At 35.0% G+C, this 17898-nt stretch overlaps 1 protein-coding gene across 6 annotated transcripts in view; it reads right to left on the reverse strand.

The window, feature by feature from the left end:
- Positions 2233-17898, reverse strand: part of QSER1 (glutamine and serine rich 1) — an 88114-nt gene continuing 72448 nt past the window's right edge. For 5 of the 6 annotated variants that reach the window (XM_021083212.1, XM_013994460.2, XM_021083215.1 and 2 more), the window contains 5 exons: positions 16373-16510; positions 12635-12732; positions 9261-9413; positions 6864-6959; positions 3093-5848 (listed from right to left, as the gene is read on the reverse strand). In XM_021083212.1, the coding sequence (XP_020938871.1) occupies positions 5708-5848; positions 6864-6959; positions 9261-9413; positions 12635-12732; positions 16373-16510 (626 nt within the window). In that variant the 3' untranslated portion in view covers positions 3093-5707. Of the gene's footprint in view, positions 5849-6863; positions 6960-9260; positions 9414-12634; positions 12733-16372; positions 16511-17898 lie in introns of all 6 variants that reach the window. The other variant, XM_021083210.1, reaches the window with a different exon arrangement.

Consider the following 17898-nt stretch of genomic DNA (forward strand, 5'->3'; position numbering starts at 1 on the left):
GCAATATTGTGGTGTTGCAAATTATTATTGTGCATTAAGATCATGTACATCTTTATTGCAAAATCCGAATGAATACTTTCCTGTTTTCAACGTTCCCTGTAACTTTCCTTTCATATATCCAGTTATTCATCAAATATTTAATGAGACCAGATACTACACCCTAGGCTGGGAACGCAATGGTGAGGAAAACACACATGGTTCCATCATCAGATGACAGGATCAAGCACATGAGACAGAACACCAATCAACCAACCACAACACAATGTAGTAAATCCTACATTAGAGGAATCACAAGCCACATGGTCTGGTCTAGAGGGTTAAAACCAAGTCTGATTGAACAAAAGAGATGTTAAAGTGAAATCTGAAGGTTAAAGGCAATGAAAAGCCATGAAAAGGTTGTAAAGAGGGGAAGGACAGGAAAAAGATAATTTTGGCTGCAATTTAAGAAAAACATTTCTATCATGTCTGTTATTTTTAACTATATGTCTTAAATGATTTTCATTGTTGCCTTATTCTAAATCCTGTAAGGAGATAAATTAAAAGAAAAATCTATATTTGAGAGAAAACAAATTATACATCACAGGTAAATTATATAAAACATAAGCTATTCTTGCAAAGCAATTTCTTGATTCCTGATTAACATCACAAAATAAATAAGGCTTAATAGACTAACAGGTAATTGTATCTTCCCTTTATTTGAAACCAGTCCGTTCTAAATTATTCATGCTAACTGAAGAACATATATATACATAACCTTAAATGATCAATAACCTGGATAATTTCTATTTGACTTAGGAATGTGCTTTTCAATTTTTATTTAAAGGTGAGTGTCCCTGAAATTTGGGAATTTAAAGGCACACCACAGAAAAAGGCCAATCAATAAGCTTATTTTTGTGACCCATCCCATACTGGGAACTGAGAGCATATTCCAGGCTGATCTCAAGACTTAGTAGAGGGTGATTTATACCTTCTTAAGAACATTTTTCATATTTTTTTATTTTTTTGTACAAGAAGAATGAAAAGCTTTATTTTTCTGATTATAAAAACACTTTCGCATGGAAAGCAACCAGTAGAAGTATCTTCTTTCACATCTTCCTTGAGGTCACCTTAAAAAATTGAGTTTAGAGAGCTTCTCAGAGATAGAAAGTACATTTTTAAAAATGCTAATAAAAAGAACCATATAGTAACAAGACATTAACAAAGCAGTGTCATATAAGTACTATTATTTATGTTTGCAATATGTATAATTTCAGTAATGACTATTTTCTAAAATAAACAGCAATCCCAGCAAGCAACCATTGGAGAATAAAACAGGGATGTTACAGAACTTAAATTTCTGTTTTTTTTTTTTTTTTTTTTTTTGCCATTTCTTGGGCTGCTCCCGCGGCATATGGAGGTTCCCAGGCTAGGGGTCGAATTGGAGCTGTAGCCACCGGCCTACGCCAGAGCCACAGCAACGCAGGATCTGAGCTGCGTCTGCAACCTACACCACAGCTCACGGCAACACCAGATCCTTAACCCACTGAGCGAGGCCAGGGACCAAACCCGAAACCTCATGGTTCCTAGTTGGATTCATTAACCACTGAGCCACGGCAGGAACTCCCAGATCTAAAATTTTTTGATAGAGGTCACTGATTAAAGATTTACTTTTGTACTGTGTAAAATAAATCAAGGAATGAAAAGTGCTTTTACAACTAATTAAAACCTAGCAAATATGCAGACAATATTTTTACTTGATACTTAATACTTTAAAATATTATATAGACATAAAGGCAGAATCTTGTTATTCTGAAAATTAAAGGATCAGTCAAGACAAACTCCTTTTTACCTGCTCGAGTTTATATAAATAAAAAGTATTTGCATATTAGCAATTACCTCAAGCTACGCATTATTTTCAAGTAAAAGTTAGAAATTACAGAATTTATACTTCTTTAGAGGTGGAAAGGGCTAACAGAATTGGATCTTAACACCAAAACTTCTAAGTATTTTCTGATATTGTCAGCTAAAGCTGAATAATTCATCAAATAGTGACTTAATCATTTGAGAAAATGATGGGTAGGCCCTATACCATTTGTACCTAATAACGTTATTTAGGTATATATTTATCAATGTTAATCAGGACTCTATAATGTGTGTTGTGTGAGGAATCTATAACATGATGATGCATGGATAATACAATACCTCAGTTTTCAACTCTTGAAAATAAAAGAACCAAAGCCCCAAACATTCTGATTTTGTTGTTTAAAAAATTTTTTTCATTTTAATGATCTGAGTTAGTAACAAACAAATATACAAAATTGTCTTTCACATTTCCATACATTGTATTATGGACCACTTAAAACTCTGGATTACAAATGCAGGTTTCTTTGTATCCTTAACTTCAATTATTGTCACTTATAAATAATGGTGATTTGCAAAAACATGCATTTGTGAACACAGACGCCAAAGTTGGACGTTAAAGTTAGTGTACAACCAATAGTGTACATTGTTCATTTGTGCAGTTACGTGTCAAGTGTAATTGACACAGTGAGAAGTTATCCTGGGATATTTCGCTCAAAAGTATTTTTGAGAGACAGATGGAACTACAGTTTAAAACAAAAATGGTATTCTACAGATACAATAAAATTCACAACGTGCACATCTGAAGCAACTTCTGGGATCCAAAGCTTATTCAATAACCCTGTTGCCATATTAGTTTTATGGGTATATCTCCAAAGACAAAGGTTGGAAAATAGCTGCTTTAACAAAAATAAAGGTATATATGAAAAGGGAAGTGAGACTTTGAAAACTGTAATAATGTAGGAGTCATCAATTTTCACTAAGTTTTAGAAACTAAAAGAAATTTAGAAATGTAAATTAAAGGTAATCTGAATATTTTTAAGCCATTTTAAATTTAGATTTTTCCATCTCGATGTTTTCTATTTGATACGTAATAGAAAAATGGGCAGTTTCTACTGCTGACATAATTCATAAATCATTATTAATTTATGACTTCATTAGAAGATCAATTTAGTAGGAACTGGGTCATCCTGAAAATGCGAAAAAGGAGGCCCCTTCTCCAACCAACTAGCAGTAAACACCAGACAAAATGATTTTTTTTTTTTTTTTGTAAATTACTTCCATATTTCTGTAGGTAGGAAAATCCAATCTTTCTTAAAAATGTCTTCCTGGGTTACAGCAACATGTGCTTTATCTATTGAACTCTATCTAAAACCTAAGGTTATTTCTATATTATAAATTTCAGACTCCCTGGCAAGGAATGTGAAGGAATACCTAACCAGCTAGGTTATTTATTCAACGTCATACAAAGAAAGGACTCATGTATGGATATCGTAATAACAGTCCCACTTTGCTAAGGCCTGAGCTTGATGTTTTTGCCTACGCTATAGGGATCCAGTGAGAGAAGATGGTGCAAAGGAACTGGGTCTCCTTCAGGCAGTATCATACCCTTGGCTTCTGATTTAATGAAGATGCTTGTTTTACTAATATGAATACAACCACAAACAGTTGGAGGGCAACTGCAGTTGAAAAGGAAATGGGTTATTTTCTATAGGAAACAAGATTAACTTTAAGGAAATGTGGCTAGTGATTTCAAACATGTACTTCAAGAGTCACCTAAATGCAGGATGGCTTTTAGAAATGTTTAAATCATCAATGAGTCAGCGAAATAAGCTGGGGGAGGTAACATAAAGACAAATTCTCACAACACTACATTAGGAGATGTAGTTATCTATTCTGCACTTTGGAAATGAAAGAAACCAATTCTGTCCAGAGTCAACAACAGGAAGAAATATGGCTGCATCCTCCTCTTTTCCACTCAGCAAAATTAATTTTATCATGCTCTCACTGCTGACATTCTCTCACTTGAATTTGGCAAATGAATCTAATAGGTCATTTTTGTTTTCAAATAAGCTGCCTAAACAGATTTTTAAAAAAAACTTTCAGAAATGGTATATTTAATCATTGAGAGAAATTTCTATTTACTATCTTGTCTAATGGCAGGTACAAGCATTGCTGGATTAAGGATTATTGCTTTTAATGAGACAATCATCAGAAATAAATAGGTAAGCTTAACTCAAGTACTCATTTTTCATCCAATGCTACAATGTTTCATTCTTAAATCAAGTCACATGTTACCTTTAATTCTTTGCCAGTTTACTGAGGTTTTAAGTGTAAGAACTTGGCCTCTTTACTCAAAATCAAGACAATAGCAATAACCACATAAGCACATCTTATTTGGGCACTGAGCAGTAACACTGCTTTTTTTTTTTTTTTGATAGGACTTAAGGCACTAAATGGTGGTAAAATAAACAAAAGTATGATGATTAACAGCTTCTTCAGAATCCTAAAAAAGGAGATCGTTTAGAAGGACACTAGTAAATCTTTTTCTCAAACAAATAAGGCATCCTGTTGGCAAACACAAATAAAACACAAAGTCATGTTGAACCTAATACATTCACTGTCTCAGCTAAACTACTTGAAGAAACACTAGCTAACAAAATAAAGAGAGCCACGATAGCATGTATAAAGGTCGGAAAGGCACCAAAAGGAGAGCTCTACCACTTCCAGTTCTAAGAGTTGGGTAAGCTGTGTTTAACACTGCATGTCATCTAATTATAAATTTGAACCTTCAAAATGTAGAATGCTAATTTTTATTTTGACAAATCAGCTAACCAAGTGCTAGTTTACTAAGAAATTTATTTTCAGTAATTAGGAAAATCACTGCAGTGTCTAACACAACCCCATTTATAAAGCTTAACTAATTCTAGTACTGAATGCATATTCTGGATAACACTGAAGCAAATCTGTATAAACAAAAATGGTTACCTTGCGATAGAATTCACAATAAAAATTCAATATGTAACTAAATAGGATTTACTGAAAACAACGAAAAGTGTACTACAGATACATCAAACATAGTTATAATCACAACATTTTCCTTGTGAAAAATACAACTATTAGTGAAATAAAATGTACAGTTGAAGAATTTTCCAAAGGAAAAACAGTATAAAGGAAAATACTTTTCTTTGAGATAGGGAAAATAGTATGTCACTGTTTTTTCATCACCATATAATTTGACACAAAAAGGAGTCATAGAATTGCACCAATTCCACATCCAGTTTCCTGAACATGTTAAGAGTAAAAGGAGTTCATAAAGCAGAATGCAGTTTCTGAATTTTACATTTTAAACTGATGATATTCTCCTACAGAATGTCACATCACACCAGATCTGTTTACATAATGTACAATACTTCCCATTTTGTGGCCAGACATCAATATTAACATATGCTTTCTGCCACTTCTCTTTCATTCTGGTGTTTAGTCAGAGGCAGGAAAAAATAATCAAGTTACTTAAGTGTTATCTCTCTAGCAATAAAGAAAAATTATATTTAGTGCATGCTTCATCATTTGTCAAAAAACATCTCTGAAAATAAAACTCAGTTACCCAATGGTTTACAAAATAGAAAAATCATTCATTAGGATACAAATGGGGTAGGATTTAGGTCCATTTCCAAAGGACTGACTTCCTTGGCAGCACCACTGTCCTTTAGCGAGAGGCCGTGATGCAAGTTCATGATCAAAGCAGGCGTGCCTACGTGAGACCACTGCTTGACATTCGATTATCTGAGGCCCTAGACACCATCTGACCACCTGCCTCTGCCATTTCATTAGTGCTAGAAAAGAGAACGGAATTTTTGTGGAAATGTTAGGAACATTTCTGCTGAACATGATTTAGAAGTTCTCCAAATTTTTCAAATAGGTCTTCCACCCATTTTACATTTTTCATACAAAGTTGAACAATTTCTTCCTGTCCTAAATCTTCGTTTTTTTTCTGCACAGAAGAAATCTAAAATAAAAAGAAATGCCAAATTAGCTTCTACCTGTCACTTTATAAGCTCTCTATGAGGGCTGTTTCTAGACCCTGAATGAAAAAAGAATTTGTACATTCATCTACCAAATACTGGTTTTTCAAAAATTTCATCCACAGAGAATGATTCTTTCATACACATTCAGGTGGCCTAACACTATCATTACTGGCTCCACAGGAGCAGGGAGAAAGGCTAGGAAAAGTGGTTCAAACTTTCTCTATTCCTTCCAATTGTGTTAAAAGCTGAATGACAAATGTTGGGGTCAATCCCACATTTCAGAGCATTCTAACAATAGCCAACATACCATCTTTACTTTCTCCTTGGCCAGACAGAGGTTAGATTTGTGCACATCTTTCCAGACCAGACCAGACCATTATCAAATGAATCATGTATAGCCTTGAGCCAACTTAACCCTTTAAACTAAAAAATCGATAATGCTTATCGAAAAAGGTTACTGTCTACAAGCATTTAAACTCTGAGGAAATTAATTCTTATATCCTATCTATCAAGTTGTATTAAAGTCATATATAATTTCTGAGCAACTTAAATTACCATACTGAAAAGTTGCAATTAAATTTTAACTATCATTTCTTCCTGCCAAGGCACAAAACCCCCATTTCTCTGCAACTGATAGGGATAAGGCCATTCTAGTGATAAGTAGAATAATAGCAAGATATTCAAAGCAGTGATTAAAGTGAATTAATTAAAGCAGGATCATGATACAGTATGAAAGAAGAAAATGCAATGAAGTGCCATTTATTATGGCACTGTAAAGCAAGTATGACAGCTTAAAAACACTATCACTCAACAGCTCCTATAAGAGGTGGAAGATACAAGGATACACTGAACAGCACAGGGAATATAGCTAATATTTTGTAATAGTTGTAAGAGGAGTATAACTTCTAAAAATTGAATATAAAAAAGCTAACTACAGTCTTCTTAAAGCTCAAGTAACATACATTTCTTTCTTAAGTAAATGAAAAAAATAATTACCTCATCTTTACATATCAGATAAACATGGTATTTATAATGATGGAGTGAATGATACAAAGAATATAACTGTATTTTCTCTGGATCAACAGCAAACTCCTGAAAAAGAAGAGTTTATAGATATTTTTATTTAATAGAGCATCTCAACTAAGAACACTTTTATGAAAATACTTGACCAAAAGTCTCAATGAAAATCTTTTTTACATTTATTTTTCTTGTTGTTTTTATAGCTAACATGGAAATTCAATTAAGCTTTGAATGCTGTCTTGTATCCAATGACCTTGCTCAATTCACAGTAGTTTATCTGCAGACTTCTTTGGGTTTTCAATGTACACAATCACATCAACAGATAATGACTATTATTTATTTACCTATTTAGGCCATGCCTATGGCATAAAGAAGTTTCCAGGCTAGGCGATGAACCCATAGCAGTGACCCAAGCCACAGCAGTGACAATGCTGGATCCTTAACCTGCTAAGCTACCAGGGAACTCCTCAATGGAAATCTTAAACATGACTTAATCTTTTTATTTTCCTCAATATAAATATACATTATAGAAAAATTTAAACAGCAAACATATGACTTATAAAAAGTAAAAGAATTCTACAATATCTTGATTCAGAGGTTAACTGCATGTCACATATTTTTCCATGTTTCCTCCAATGTATATAACATATATTAATAACACTAGCATTGTAATGGGAAGGCAATCATACTATACATACTGCTGTGCAATTTTATTTTTCATAACTTTTTTTTTTTTTTTTCGTCTTTTTGTCTTTTTGTTGTTGTTGTTGTTGTTGCTATTTCTTGGGCCGCTCCCGCGGCATATGGAGGTTCCCAGGCTAGGGGTTGAATCGGAGCCACAGCCACCAGCCTACACTAGAGCCACAGCAACACGGGATCCGAGCCGCGTCTGCAGCCTACACCACAGCTCACGGCAACGCCGGATCGTTAACCCACTGAGCAAGGGGCAGGGACCGAACCCACAACCTCATGGTTCCTAGTCGGATTCGTTAACCACTGCGCCATGACGGGAACTCCCTTCATAACTTTTTTTAATGCAAGTAAAACTTGGGTATCTTTCTATTTATTAAATATCCCCCCTCCCTGGGAGTTCCCATCGTGGCACAGTGGATAACGAAACTGACTAGGAACCATGAGGTTGCGGGTTTGATCCCTGGCCTTGCTCAGTGGGTTAAGGACCTGGCGTTGCCATAAGCTGTGGTGTAGGTCGCAGACGAGGCTTGGGTTCTGTGTTGCTGTGGCTGTGGTGTAGGATGGCTGCTACAGCTCCGATTAGACCCCTAGCCTGGGAACCTCCATATGCCACGGGAGCCGCCCTAGAAAAGGCAAAAAAAAAAAAAAAAAAAAATCCCCCTCCCATATAAATTACATGAGGGCAGGGATTTGAACCATTTTTCACCATTATTTTCCTAGTACTTAGAACCACATTTCGTATACTATAGGTACTCAAAATTTCTCACTGAAAGAATGAATAAATGTATTTTTTCTTTTTACAAAGCACATAGTATTACACTATCTGGGTGGCTCTTTATTTAGTTTCACATTGGTGATACATAACTGAAATTGTTCTTACAAACAAGTCTACAATGAGCAAAGGCACACAGTTTTATGCATCTGTGAATGTTTCTACAAAACACATTTTTTTTTTTTTTTTTTTTTTTTTTTTACTTTTTAGGGCTGCACCTGCAGCATATGGAAGTTCCCAGGCTATGGGTCAAATCAGAGCTACAGTTGCTAGCCTACGCCACAGCCACAGCAACACGGTATCCTAACCACATCTGAGACCTACACCACAGCTCATGTTGACACCAGATCCTTAACCCACTGAGTGAGGTCAGGGATTGAATCTGCATCCTCGTGAATCCTAGTCGGATTTGTTAACCGCTGAGCGACGAAGGGAACTCCCCAAAACACATTTTTGATGTGGAATTGATATGTTGCTAAACTGTTCTGAAAAGGCAATAATTTAGACGACATTTGCAAAACACAAATTCCAAATTTAATAATTTTACAGATTGAAATTTTGAATCTTATGGAACGTGTGCATGCCCACTTACCTGTGTGCATTTTTATCCAATGACACACAAAAAATATTAAAAATATAAACACAAGCATGGGATAATTCCTTGCTTACTATTTATCTTATTTAGAAAATTTGTGAACACTCACCATATGCCTGATATTGTGCTGGGCAATGTAGAAAAACAAAGAATAAGGCTGAGGCCCTGTTCCTTAGGCTAGAGCTGCTCATTCTTACCTGAAGACACTTCACATTTAACAATACAACAAAACATTTGTTTATTTTGATGTTTTAAGTAGGAATTATATTAACAATTAGAAAATGTATAATTATATCAATCAATATATACTTACTTGTGCAGATTTAGTGCTTGTTTTAGAAGTCCTTAGAGTTTTTTTATTATAAGTTTTGCCATTCATTTTGATTTTAGAAATAGCAGATCCTCCACTTTTTGCTTTAGAATCTCGAGTTATTATTGTTAGTTCAGGAAAACTTTCCAAAGCATTCTTTAAAATAAAGCAAAAATAATTGACATCAGAAGAAAAGTGATCTTAACTACTTCCAGTTATTCAAAATTTATTTTTAAAAAATACAGAGGAGTTCCCACTATGGCACAGTGGGTTAAGAATACAGCTGTAGTGGCTTGGGTTGCTGCAGAGGTAGGGGTTCGATCCCTATCCAGGGGATCTGTTGTTGCCACAGATGCAGCATAGGTTGCAGCTGTCACTCAGATTCAATCCCTGGCCTGGGAACTTCCATATGTTGTGGGTGTGGCCATAAAAAAAGAAATATATTCATACATGTACATATATACACAAAAGATATGTGAGAAATACTGATGGGGTGTGGTAAATATATACAGTCTATATACATTTTATACACAAACACATGTGGGGTGTTAAACATGGCCACAAATTCTCTGGAGCTCTTCCCATCAAGATGTGGAGTCTATTTCCCCATTCCTTGGATCTGAGTGGAGCTTATGACTTGTTTTAAGCACAGCATGTGACATACTGTAGGGACTCCAGAATGAGACAGGGAGTTCCTTTTAGTGATGCCTCTCTGGCTCGAGGCCAGGTAAAGAAAGACATATGTAAGCTTCAACTGTTTTATAAACAGTTACAACTTTCAAGGCTACTCCTCTCCAAACTCTGTATAGGTTCCCAAGCACCTGGTATTATGACCCCTCCAGCAGTGAACTTTTAAACAAATAATTTTCTTAACGTTTAGGAGTAAACTGCTTCATTTAATAGAAACAATAGAATTTTGGGCATTTCCTACCAGAATGAGTTTCTAGCTTCATTCTCTTTCTTAGATTATTTGTGCTTTTATTATATACCTTGGTGCTTTCCATGTAAAACATACCCAGAATTAGTATTTACAACAAATGGAATTTAAAGACAAAAAAATGGACTTTTAAATTTACAAACAATGGAATAGAGATGAAAGCAGAAAGTTTAATGATTTTTCTAATAACCACAAGATGTTCAAGAAGATTGGAAGTACATGGATTCTAGAGGAAAACAGAACATCATTAACTTCAAAAGGCTTTAGGATTCCTAAAATTACCAAGATTAACATGGGAAATGGTGCTAATTATTTCTAAAAAATATAAAAAATTTTATAATCTACTGTTTATACTATTTTACCTTAATCATTCTAACTTGTAATATTGTGTGCGAATTTGGGCTTTGAAATGCAAACTACTATAAATGAAAATAATCTATCACTGCTGGATATCACCATTATATTTATGGTTATATTAAACAACTATAATTTCAAAATTATAAATTTTTTTCTGTAAAAATGAATAGGAAAACTAATTTTTCGGTTGTTTGCCATAAACTATTTTATAAAACTTAAATATCTACTAAGTCTATTAAATTCCAAGTGGTGAGTATATTTTAACACAAGTTGTTAGAGAACTGGTTTGACACTTCTAAAACAGTTAGCCAAAATTGGTCATTTTTCAGATTTAGTAAATATTCAGAAAACGTAATCTAACAACATTCCCTTGTTTGCAGAAAACATGGTATTATTTCCCAAAGGAGTATTCCATCTGACAACAACAGTTAAACAGAAAATACTAGACTAGCAGTAAATAGAACAAAATTCTTAGCAATGGGTGTCTTATTAGCATCTGACTTTTTTTTCCACTTCCTCAGTGAAGAGTACAAGACTATAAGAGTTGAGCATTATTGAACTTCTTTAATCTCAGAGCCTTAATTTTCACCTAGCTAAAATGAAATCAATTTTCACTTTTATGTGGAGTTCAGATAAAATACAGATGTGAAAAAACTATAAACACTCAAAGGAGTCAAAAACTTATGTTCACACAAAAACCTTCAAATAGATTTGAATAGTAGTTTTGATTAATGCCAGGATTAGGAAACAACCAAGATTTCTCTCAGCAGGTGAATGGATAAACTCTGGTGCATTCAGACAATGGAATAGTATTCAGTGCTAAAAAGATATAAGCTATTAAGCCATGAAAAGACATGGTGGAAACTTAAATACATTATTAGTAAGTGAAAGAAACCAATCTGAAAAGGCTTCATACTGTATGGTTTCAACTGTATGGCAGTGTGTTGGACAAAGCAGAATCATGGAGATAGTATAAAGATCAGTGGTTGTCAGAGGTTAGGGGAGAGAAAGAGATGAACAGACAGAGCATGGAGGATGTTTAGGGCAGTGAAACTACTCAGTTTGATACTACGATAGTGGATGAGCCTAAATCATTGGAAGCTAGAAGAGTGAACTGAAATGTACACTATAGACTCTGGGTCATAATACTATGTCCATGTAGGTTCATCAGTTGTGACAAATGTGCCACTCTGGTGGGAGATGTTGGTAATACGGAGGTTATTCATGTGTGGGGATGGTGGTACATGGGAACTCTCTTTTGCTGTGAACCAAAAACTGTTCCAAAAAAATAAAGTCTACTAAAAAAAAAAAGTTACGCAACTGCATTAAAAAACTAAATTCAAGGGAGATATAACCAAATGATCCTAGATGTTATATGTTAGACTTTGAATAAGAAAAGCTGGAAAAATTTTGACTACTAAGTAGCTTCTTTGATAAATTTTCTGAGTTTAGATGAGCTTTTTGTTGTTCTCTATTTCTGGTAATACCAAAACCGATTTATAGTGCTAAGATATAGTAACATTTTTATATCTCCTACCATTGTGTGAGGATCAGTTTTTCCTCAGATACTGGGCAAATCTGGCAAGTAAAGGGAATTTTGCTAACTGCTAAGGCCAATTCTTATTCTAGATAAAATTTTGAAAATTTGAAAAACAAGAAAAACAAGATTATAATATAGTAGTTTAAAGTACTGGAGCTCTCTTGTGGAGTAGGTTATTAATCTGGCATTGTCATTGCACAGCTTGGGTTGTTGCTGTGGCATGGGTAAACCTCCACATGCTGTGGGTGTGGCCAAATAAACGAAGTACTTTTGAAAACATCTGGAAGGTATTGTATAGAAGGAATAGAGGAATATAAGAATCTGAAAAGTAAATGTAAGCAGAGAAAAACAAATGATTAATACTAACAATGTGCTTAAAAAATAAAAAGACAAATTTAGGACTCATAATGCATAAAAATCAAATTTTTGTTGGGTGAAAAATTTAATCAAACTGAGAAAATGACTTTCGTAAACTTTCCTTCCTATTATATTTAAGACTATGATTGCCAGTGAGTCTGCGAATAAATCATCTGAAGGAAATACCTTGAATGACTGATCCAAATGAAGATTCAAAAGAAGTCTCTTTCGGTTATCATTCAGCATGCTATCTATTTTTTTCATATGAGGCAAAAGTAGCTCATCTAAAAGAAGATACAAATTTACAGTGACAGGATAAACTATCAACAGAAAACATTAATAGATTAAGACATTAAATTATATAAAGTATTAACCGTAAAATAGTGGACATGAAGCTTTTTGAACAAAAGCTAGCTTGAAAAACAGGTTTACAATAGCCAAGTGAGAAGGGAGCAGTGTAGTATGATAGAATCAGAAGTCCTGGGTTTAACTCCATCTATGCCACCAGAACTGACTGCCCAGTGGGCCAACTGTCTACTTTCTTTTGACCTCATTAATCGTGCAAACAGTAATAGTATTACAAAATATAAATTTAACATTAAACTTTTAAAATAAGATACTATAGCTTGGGGCAAAGAAAAAGTAGGGCAAGAAAAATAGTCAAAATTCAGCTTTAAAAACACAAAGAAAGGAGTTCCCGTCGTGGTGCAGTGGTTAACGAATCCGACTAGGAACCAAGAGGTTGCGTGTTCGGTCCCTGCCCTTGCTCAATGGGTTAACGATCCGGCGTTGCTGTGAGCTGTGGTGTAGGTTGCAGACGCGGCTCGGATCCCGAGTTGCTGTGGCTCTGGCGTAGGCCGGTGGCTACAGCTCCGATTTGACCCCTAGCCTGGGAACCTCCATATGCCGCGGGAGCGGCCCAAGAAATAGCAAAAAGACAAAAAAAACAAAACAAAAAACAAACAAACAAACAAAAAAACCCCCCACAAATAAAGACTCAAAATAGTTATCTTAGAAAAGGGGAGAGGGAGTTCCTGTTGTGACTCAGTGGTAACGAATCCAACTAGTATCCAGGAGGACCCTGGATTTGATACTGAGCCCTGCTTGGTGGGTGAAAGATTCGGAGTTGCCACGAGCTGCGTGGTAGGTTGCAGATGTGGCTCAGATCTGGCCTTGCTGTGGCTGTGGTGTAGGCCGGCAGCTGCAGCCCTGATTTGACCCCTAACCTGGGAACTTACATATGCTGCAGGTGAGGCCCTTAAAAAAAAAAGAAAAAGAAAAAGAAAAAAAAGGGAGAGAGTACAAGTATAACAAAGATTCCCATCCAAAGGTTTCACTTTCTTTTTCACTGCTCTGATGTGAGCCACAGGGAAGTCCTCTTTTTCACCCCTCTGAAACTTTAAGCTCTTTTAAAACATTTTTCAGAGCATACGTTTTACTTTTGGTGCTATACTAAATATTTTAGGTTATTGGGCTATTTCTTTTCTTTTTTTCGTCTTTTCTAGGGCCACTTCCGCGGCATGTGGAGGTTCCCAGGCTAGGGGTCTAATTGGAGCTGTAGCCGCCAGCCTATGCCAGAGCCACAGCCAACGCCAGATTGGAGCCGCGTCTGCAACCTACACCACAGCTCACGGCAACGCCGGATCCTCAACCCACTGAGCAAGGCCAGGGACCAAACCCGCAACCTCGTGGTTCCTAGTCGGATTCGCTAACCACTGCGCCACGATGGGAACTCCAATTAGGATATTTCTTAATTTATCAGCATAACAACATTTTAAATACTAATTATCTTTAACGGTCTTTCTGAAAATGCATATATAACCCTTAGATCTGGTTACTAACTTCACAGCTAAATAAAATGACTTTATATTTGGAGAATAAATGCAAGCAGAGACCAGCAAAAGAACACTTCCTCTAAGTTCTCAGGGAGAAATGCTTTCTAAGGTCTCTACAACATACTTGACAGTTTTCTTTTATCTTTCTAGCAGTGATTAAATCTATTCAAATACTATAAGAATTTATATGTCACAAAAACAAGTTTTAAATATTTGTGGATTTAAAAAAATATAACCATTAAAATCTTCTCTACTCATTTTTTTTTTTTTTTTTTTTTTTTGTCTTTTTGCTATTTCTTGGGCCGCTCCCGCGGCATATGGAGGTTCCCAGGCTAGGGGTCGAATCGGAGCTGTGGCAACCGGCCTACACCAGAGCCACAGCAACTCGGGATCTGAGCCGCGTCTGCAACCTACACCACAGCTCACGGCAATGCCGGATCGTTAACCCATTGAGCAAGGGCAGGGACCGAGCCGCAACCTCTTGGTTCCTAGTCAGATTCATTAACCACTGCGCCATGACGGGAACTCCTTCTCTACTCATTTTAAATGAAGAAAAATATAAAAAACAAGCATAAGCAATAGAAAAAATCATTTAAAATACAACCACCCAGAAATAAGCACTACTTAGAAATGTGTATTTTATATGATGGAAGGGATTTTGACCGAGAGAGAACGTTTAATGGCAAAAATGCTGATTTGGGGAATTAAGGTTGGGTTTTAATTGTGGCTTTTCTACCACTAACTTGTTTGGTAACTTTAAGAAATACATCTAGTCTCTTTGAAATTTAGCCTACAAAGTAAATGTTTTAGATTAGGTAATCTCTAACATCTTTTCTAGCTCTACAGTGGTTGATGTATGAATTACTGTCTCTGACTATATGGTCAAAAAAGCAAGACTAGAAATCAGAAGACCTTGGATTTTAATCCTTTCTCTGCTACTTGTAAGTTGTGGGCTCTTAAGCAAGTCACTTAACCTTTTTGAGTGTCATTGTTCTTATCCAAAAAAAAAAAAAAAAGTCTGTCTAAATTGTTCTGGGATTAGTAGAGAATAATGTACATCAAAATATGTGGAAATAATAAAACAATACATATTATTAGGCACTTCTGTTGAAGTACATTGTTACTATCTTTGTTATTGTCTTTTTGATCTTATACTTGTTCAATTCGTTTAGTTGTTGTTTTGTTTCTTTTGTGTTTTTGCCTTTTCTAGGGTTGCTCCCGAGACATATGGAGATTCCCAGACTAGGGGTCTAATCGGAGTTGTGGCACCTGGCCTACGCCAGAGCCACAGCAACGTGGGATCTGAGCTGCATCTGCAACCTACACCACAGCTCACAGCAATGCCAGATCCTTGACCCACTGAGCAAGGCCAGGGGTCGAACCTGCAACCTTATGGTTCCTAGTCGGTTCAATTCGTTTTGATACAAGGGTAATGGAAACTGGCTCATTAATACTTTCACTCTCTCCTTTAGCTGCCCTGATTAATTAATTCTCTAGTAGCTGAAGGGTAAACATTAGTGAGCTACCTTAGAAATACAAATTACCAGTTTATTCCATGTCCATTTCACTATTTTACTATAATAAAAAAATTGCTAAAGGGAGAGTAAAAAGGAATAATTTAACAAATATAATGTAAGGCATTTACTGTTTTACCACTATTCGATAAGAAAATAATTACTCTGTGATATATTTTTTATTGGACACAAACATACAATTTTAATCTTTATACCACTATTATCTGGTCATCTTTCCAATACTAGAAATCATTAACATATTGACATCTAGCCCCTCCATGTAACAGACACTTAGTGAAATATTATGAGGATGATATAACAATCTAGAATTGAAAGAAACTACTGCACTGTTACATATTCTTCATGAGTAGAAATCAATACAAAATATATTAATACAAAGTTGTTCAAATATTCAAACAATTCACCACATTTTATAGAATCAATATATAAACAGTTTATTAACTGACAACATATAGGTGTCTATTATTAAAACCACATATTAAACATGCAACTAGCAGAGAAGAATAAAAAAGATCCAGGAGGTACTACCAAGAATACTACTTAGCAGACTGTACCATTGCTCTTCTCTAAGGCTTGCATTGTGTCAGGATCCAAAGCAATGCTAACAAGCAATTCCATGTAACTCTTAAAGGTTTCCTTCATGGCTCTTGTGTTCAAAAAACGAGTGACAAAGGGAGCTGGAGGATTAAATTCTGGGAGGGAGAAAAGATGACATATAACAAGTGTTGGTGAGGATTAGAAGAAACTTGAAGCCTATGCATTGCTAGTGGGAACATAAAACAGAACAACCACTGTGGAAAACTGTTTGGCAGTTCCTCAAAAAAGTTAAACACATAATTATATGACTCAGCAATTCTACTCTTAGGTATATAAAGAACTGAAAACAGGGGGATACAAACATATATTTGTATGCCAATGTTCACTGCATCATTATTTACAATAGCCAACATGTGGAAGCAATCCAAGTGTCCATCAATAGATACAAAGATAAAGAAAGAAAATACAGTGGATAAACTATTCAGCCATAAAAACTAATAAAGTTCTAATAGAGTCTCTATAACGTGGATGAACCTTTAAAACATTATGTTAAGTGAAATAAGCCAAAACACTTAACATGAGATATTTAGAGTAGGCAAACTCATGGAGACAGAAAGTAGACCAGAGATTATCAGTCACTGGGGGAGGGATGAATGAGGAGTTATTCTGCAATGGTTAGAAGGTTTCTGTTTGGGGTGATGAAAAAGTTTTGGAAATAAAGAGCTGTGATAGTTGTGCAACAGTGTGAATATAATTAATGCTACTGAATCATACACTTTAAAATGGTTAAAAGTGGACGATTTTATGTTACATACATTTCATCATTTTTAAAACTGGAAAAAGTCAAATAGAATATGTACATCAATGAGCTAATAACAAATATTTTCATATGACCAATAAGCAATGTTATAAAATCATTTATGGATGAAAGATACTTCAAAGGGTAAAACAAACCAGTAGATTTTAATGTAACAAGCACAAAATGTTGAAGAAGCCACCATTTGTTAAGTATATCAAATAAAAATTTCTTTCAATATTAAGAAAAATATCCATAATTATCTGAAAACGTTAATTAAAAATACTCCTCCCTTTCCCAACTACATATCTAATGTGAGGATGGGTTTTCTTCATTTATGTTAACCAAAATAATAGTAACAAATCGAATATAGAAGCAAATATGAAAGTGCTATTCTTCTAACTAAAATAGTTAGTTTAGGAAAATACAGTTGTGTTTAAAGAAGTTTCAAAACAAATAGTTTGAAAACCAACAGCTTATAAATTTATTATTGACATCTACCTTCTAAAATGCCTGCCTAAGTGTTAGTGACACCTAGTGGTAACTCAAATTACCAATAAAAAAATTTTCACCCTGATTGTCATTTGAGAAGCTGTATAAATAACTGAGTGCAAATTCAGAACCCAAACTTCTTTATTCTAAACAGTAGGCAAGAATGCTAACTGTAAAATTACATGCACCATTCACACATACATGAATTTTTTATAAATTCTTTTTTTCCTCCCTCTTTTTTTGGTTGCCCCACGG

This window comes from Sus scrofa, chromosome 2 (assembly GCF_000003025.6).
Source record: "Sus scrofa isolate TJ Tabasco breed Duroc chromosome 2, Sscrofa11.1, whole genome shotgun sequence".
In the NCBI taxonomy this organism is placed as follows: domain Eukaryota; kingdom Metazoa; phylum Chordata; class Mammalia; order Artiodactyla; family Suidae; genus Sus; species Sus scrofa.